The following is a 6,363-nucleotide window of genomic DNA, read 5'->3' as shown; positions in this document are numbered from 1 at the left end:
GTTTGAGTTGTTGTTCGGACTTTTAACCCCAATTTCAAAGTGTGTTGAAGATTGTTTGAAGTTGTAATTACGTGTTGAAAGATCGAGTTCATTGTTTGATTTTGAGGTCATAGATTCACAAAATTGATTTTTAAATTTTCAAGCCTTTTTGGAACTCTTTCATATATTTGTTTTTGGGATTTTGACTCAAATCCTCAAACTAAGAAATCAATTATTAAATGTCAATTTCTAGCTTCAATTGCAATATTCAAGCAATTTTTAGTAACATCCAATTAAATCTCTTCAAAATTTTGCATTATCTCAAACGAACTTCAGTGCACTTCAAATTTGAAATTTCAAAATCCAAACAATTTAAGAATAACGAAAACTATATTTTTTTTTATAAAAAATTTTGTGATAGAGATGAAAAAATAACATAATTGAAAGGAAGAGATTTTTGTCATTTTAGACTGCCTAGGTGGACTGGCAAGATAACATTTTAAGGATAAAAAACATAAACTGGTCATTTTACACGCCTATGATTTGACAATCTATTAAAGCCAACATGTTTGACCCTATAGGCTACAATAAAAAAAAAACACAATACATTTCTTAAATATAATATCACATTATTAACATCACACAGAAGCAGTTTTTATCAACAAATATAACCAATATAATTCTTTTCATGATTTACCCAAAAACAAAAATCATGAATACACATGAAGAGTATATTCACATCTCACAAGACTCAAAACTGCATTGGGAGACTAGACTGGCTTATCCTCCAAAGGCAAAACAAAACAGTTTCTCCCTATAATATCTACAAGAGAGCATCAGTAATGAAAATCAGCAATTGGTATATGCAACAGAGAATTTGACAAATATGTACCCATTGAATCAATATCCGCAACAAAGAACGAAACTTTTGCTCTGTCAGGAAACCATTGTTCTCCGAGAACAGCAGCTTCGAGCTGGAGATATACCATGAATAGTGAACAAACATTACCAAGAACAAGTTAACTTGGATTCTACTCGTACCAATGGGAAAGCCAAGGGTGATCTAGGGCCTCTTTGGCCGTAAGACGTTTTTGAGGATTTATCTCAAGCAACTTTCTTACAAAATCAAGGAATAATGGATCAGAAACTGACAGCTGATGCTCCAATGACGTTTCCTCGGGGATGATGTATTCCAATAGACTAGTATCCTATTACAGAATTCCAAACATAACTCAGAAGTTGGACAATTGTATCATTCTATATTTTATTCATATAAGTTGCTAAATTAAGAGAAAGAAAATGGAGCAAAGAGAATAAGAGATGAAAGCATGGAAAGACTAAACATTCACGTGAATACCAGCACAAAAATCGCTAAAACTTGTTAATAATACAATCTTACGAGAATTAAAAGGATGAACTAAGAGGCAAACCTCATTTATATGATAAAGGTCATAATCCTTTGTGAAATATTTTTGTGTCTCTTGTCCCCTTTCTAACATGTCCATGTCTACAGGACCAAGCATTCCGATCACACGTGCAAGCAACATAACAACTGCTTCATTTGGAAAAAGCACCTACCAAACAATACGAATGTTTAGAGTGTTTGCGTATAGTTGCCTGCGGTACATATGCCAATGACAATGAATCCGCTTAACTTGTTTTAAGCACATACCTCTCCAGAGCACAACTCTCCCAAGATGCAACCAAGAGACCAAAGATCAATTTTTGCATCATACGGGAGGCCTAAGATGACTTCAGGAGCTCTATAGGAACGAGACTGTACATATAAGGACAAGCTGTCTGACTGAAAGCAACTGCTTCCAAGATCAATAACTTTTATCTCACATCTTCGATAACTTTTGATGAGAATATTTTCAGGCTTCAGATCACAGTGGATGATCCCCAAACTATGCAAAAACACTAGTGCTTCCAAGCACTGTCGAGTTATGGTCTGTTAAGGGACAAATAACCAACACAATTATATTTTGTGGTTTCGCTGCCAATTTTAATTTACTAGAACAAACAGACCTGCAGCCTGCTCATTGTGAAATAAGGCTCTATATCCGATTCTCGGTTGTATTTCTGAAATTCATATAAATTAGCACGGAGAAGTTCACAAACAATAAACAGGTGTTCCTGCATGTTATACAAACAAATAAAAGAGTACAGTTAATAGATATGGAGCATCAGATTCCAATCAATATCATTTAACTGCCAGACTGGAGCAACAACAGAAGTTCCAAAACCAAAAACACTACAAGAGATTAAGTAATAGTTGATAAGATACGAACGATGTATAAGCTTGATGTGATCAAGAAACTGGTATTGCAAACTACCGTTGGCGTTTCAACATTTTTGTCTTAAGGTTATGAATAAAAGAACAATGCTATATGACTGAGAACGATACGATTCTAAGTCCCAACACACCCACACAAGATGACTTCAATAGAAAATGTGAATGTTAGAGATGGATATGCTGTCATGCATAATTGGACAAGCTAGAGAGTGTAATAACACACTCAAGGGATAAGAAGAAAGAAGGTTGTGTGAGTGGTAAGTCCATAGTCCATGACCATGTAGACTTGCAGATGTAGCACTGGAAGAAGGTGTGACAATATGATGATTTAAGATGATAAAATAAACGAGATCAGCCTAAAATCACATGAAGAGAAGTTGATTCTAAAAGACCTAATATCTTTGGACCAATGTACATTTATTAGTGGAAGCAGAGGATTCATAAGCACGACACAGACTTAACTAGTTCGGATTAAACTAGTTAAGGATAAGTATGATATAAGAGAACACCTAGTTTATCTTAAAAGTCAAATAAGTTGGTACCAGAATTAACATGACCTAAAAAGAGTGGAAAGCATATAGAGGATTCATGTAACTGACTTGGGGTTGAGGCATTGTTAATTGATGAATGAAGGTAATAAAGTGAGGCATAATCTCTGGAGAAGTGTAGAAGAACAAACCAGTTGTGGAGTAATGAATGTAACTGTTTTCTAGTTAATGCAGGAACTTACCATTTCAATTTAAAAAATATGAATAATTTCAAACTCCACTAAAAGTTGGAACTTATTGTGTTTGGAGTTATATTATTCTTGATTGAACCATGCTGGTACCCCATACCAGGATCAGGGCTCAACCAAGTACAATGTTTGATCTTCAAGTCTTTTCCCATGTATTGTGGGAACGGGACCAATGCCCTTGCTTAGTTTATATCTTGCAAATTCATCCATCATATGTCCAACCTTGATTAAATCAAAAGTTCAGTGTTTATATTCTACCAGTGTTTGCAGTTTTAGCCTTATAACACACACACACATTGATAATATCTTTAATCACATTAAACTTTCAATCTCCAGTAATTATCACTTATGACCTTTAGAGGATAGCATGAGGATTAGATGGATTGAGTTCCAGAGGATACTTAACATACCAGCGAGTACCCTAGGAGGTCCAAGCTAAACCCCAAACAGACATTATACTTACTTAAAAGAATAAGGACAATCATTAACTATCATTTTGTAGCCAGCGAGTTTGAGTTGAAATTTTGAGATGGCTATCTATTAGTACTAACAACATAAATTCCATGTTGGCTAGAGAACTCTCGAGAAAACTATGCCCGTATATCTTCCACCAAAATCTCTACTAGATGTTTAGATTGGCCGATAACTTTATAGTTGTCCTTTCTATGCACATCTCCCTTATATCAAAAACAGAAAAATGGTAACTTCTGATTGCTTCTTGTCTTGTTCATTTAGAGGTTGGAGGATTGATTTTTAGTACTTCATAAGCCTCGATTCAAATCCAAAGGACACGGAAGAACATATGTTTTCTCAAGAATACCTGATGGTAGAAGTAATCATATAAGCGCAGTACATGATGCTCATCACAAGGGTCATTCTTGTTCACAAACTTGAGAAGCTTAATCTCATCCAAACTCTGATCAAAGAAGTCCTTGTCATTCTTTATTATCTTCAAGCAAACGTCTACTCCAGTGTGCATATCATGAGCCTGAATGACTTTGCTGAATGCAGCTGAACCAAGGTATTCTGTTACATAGTATCTACCGGCGATAATACTATTTAGAACAATAGGCAGGTCTTTGCTCTCCTCAAACCCAGTCCTGTGGATGGTATAACAAATGAGTACAACTGTTTTCTACAAATGAACAGGCAAGAAACAACCTCAATACTTCCATTAAACATTAGAATAACTTTAGTGCCCAGTGGAAATGATGGAATGGTATCTTGATTTGATATGCAAGTCGAATAATTAAACATTGCCCAATCCATATAAATACGCATATTTTATTTTCACTCAAACCTGTTTTTCCTGTGTATAATCCTCAGATTAAATACTTCAAACTCATTTTCGCCTTCAAAGATCAAAAGCTCATCTGAAGTAGCACCTCCCTCATCATCTGCTGCCTCATCGGGTTCATTACCATCCAAACCCTGCAGTCTATCATCTTTTGCTTCATAGTCTCTATGCACATAAGAGTGGTAATCTTTCTCAATAGCCTTAGATTGAAGGTCACGGGTACCTTTGATATCTCCAACCCAGTCAGTATTGCAACTTGTTTCAATGAAATAGTTAGTTTTTGTCTCTCCAGTAGGTTCATACTGAAAATAGTTAGTCCCAGTTAAGTTGATATCAATATCTTCACCATAAATCCCTTTTTCCCCCTTGCAGCAAGCACAAAGTGGGGATGAACAGCTAAATTCACCTTTCCCTTGAAGATGCTTTTGTTTATTATCCAAATGATAATAATCTTTCAATTCTTCATCTACAGGTGATCTACAATCCCAATTGGCGGCACCGTGTCTCTCGGACAAAACAAACTTGTCCTCACTAGGATCCCCCACACCATCTGAGTTCCCAAAGTAAGGTGGCATGGGAAAATCTTCATCTTTCTCCCGATACCAGAAAAGGTCATTTTGCATATCAAAATCATGATAATCTCTTGCAGTACCAAATTGAGATGATGATTGAGAAGTTGGAGCAGCCGTAGTACTAATTCCATATGGATTCGTAAATTCTGCACCAGAGACAACACGATAAACCTAAAAAAAGAAAAATATATACACAACAAACAAAAACAAAAGGGAAGCATAACACAAATTGATCAGTTGTTGAATTAAGTAACAGAAAATCATAAAATACTTAGCCAAGAGCAATATACATGAGAATTATACTAATAAAGTGTAAATTGGGTAAAGTGTTACCAGAGGAGCAGAAATCAGTAGCAGAAGAAGGCAAGCTAACAAATTCTTCGTCGTCGTCAGAAGAAGAAAGAGAGTTGTTATTAGAAATGAGGTTAAGAGGAGGAAGCAGAGGAAATAAGAAACTTTCATAATCCAAAGAAGCTAATTCAGATTTCTCCATAATATCTTCCATAAGAGCTGATTCAGATTGTGAGAAGCCATTATTCTTCAAGAATTCAACAACTTGTTTAATATCCATAGATAGATAGAATACAAGGAAGAAAAAAAAGACTAGTAGTGGAAAAGAGGTGGGTTCATGAGGGGGTCAAAAGTGGGAATTTCTGAGTTGGATTTTGCATCTTCTTCTTCTTGTTATTATTATTATGTTATACAAACAACTTTCTGCTTTTTTTTTCTTTTTTGTTTTTTGTTTGTCTGCTGTGAAACTCAAGCTAACGGCACCATAAGGAAAATAAAGATGTCTTACCAACTTTGACAATTATAAGGTAGCTGTTACAAATCAGTGGGCCAAAATATCATTTCTCCCTCTGTTTTTTCTTCTTCTTCCCATTTGTGCTTTAAATTTTCTACTCGACCAATAGCTTTTTAGGTTTTGTTTGTAAAGACACTAGTAGTTGAAATTAGTGGAATTATACTTTCTACTAATTATATTAACATGTTTAGTTGTCACATGTAATTATAAGTGTCGTGTTTGGATTTTACAGTGTAATTACATATATTCTGTTTTGATGTACAATTGAAATCATAAAATTATATTAATTTTTAAAAATAAAAATTAAATTATTTTAAATTTATACTAGACAAATAAGAATTTTTTTTAAATATATATATTTTAAAATATATTAATTAATAAACATATTTTCTATAACTAATATTATTATGAAAAATTAATTGATTTATATTTTTTCAAATTAATATATTTCAATTAAATTGATCATAAAAGCTAAAAATATGAAGTTTCTACGAACATCATGAAATGCATGTTTGATAAAAAGATTAGTATAGAAATGAAATGTCATAAATTATTAAATGTTTGACAAAAATCTAATCTATCAAGTTTAATTATAAAATGACGTTCAATGTGAATTTGATATTACTAAAACAAATGAAACTGAAAAAATAACATAAGTTATAAATTCAAAACAAAAAA

The 6,363-nt window shown here is 33.6% G+C and overlaps 1 protein-coding gene across 2 annotated transcripts; it reads right to left on the bottom strand.

Moving 5' to 3' along the window:
• Positions 1-587: 587 nt before the first annotated feature.
• On the bottom strand, positions 588-5,663 carry LOC107021009 (dual specificity tyrosine-phosphorylation-regulated kinase 4-like). 2 transcript variants are annotated; one of them, XM_015221575.2, is made up of 7 exons: positions 5,214-5,663; positions 4,312-5,051; positions 3,832-4,111; positions 2,008-2,115; positions 1,652-1,930; positions 1,410-1,553; positions 588-1,187 (listed from the first exon to the last, which is right to left on the bottom strand). In XM_015221575.2, exons 1-7 carry the CDS (start codon positions 5,340-5,342, stop codon positions 1,011-1,013), a joined length of 1,857 nt encoding a protein of 618 aa, XP_015077061.1. In that variant the 5' UTR covers positions 5,343-5,663; the 3' UTR covers positions 588-1,010. The 2 variants fall into 2 exon arrangements, with proteins under 2 accessions (XP_015077061.1, XP_015077060.1); XM_015221574.2 differs by having other exon boundaries at positions 4,312-5,026; positions 5,214-5,662.
• Positions 5,664-6,363: the final 700 nt, after the last annotated feature.

This window comes from Solanum pennellii, chromosome 6 (assembly GCF_001406875.1).
Source record: "Solanum pennellii chromosome 6, SPENNV200".
In the NCBI taxonomy this organism is placed as follows: domain Eukaryota; kingdom Viridiplantae; phylum Streptophyta; class Magnoliopsida; order Solanales; family Solanaceae; genus Solanum; species Solanum pennellii.
Note: the sequence above shows the minus strand (reverse complement) of the source record. Positions and strands in the feature narration are given on the sequence as shown.

Bases quoted from the DNA above. Each gene is read 5' to 3' on its own strand.
- LOC107021009 (XM_015221574.2), bottom strand. From the start codon at position 5,451: ATGGATATTAAACAAGTTGTTGAATTCTTGAAGAATAATGGCTTCTCA. The intron at 5,027-5,213 runs GTAACACTTTAC...TCTCTGGTGCAG, and splicing joins TACTGATTTCTGCTCCTCTG to AATTTACGAATCCATATGGA. The intron at 1,554-1,651 runs GTATGTGCTTAA...ATTGTTTGGTAG, and splicing joins GAGAGTTGTGCTCTGGAGAG to GTGCTTTTTCCAAATGAAGC.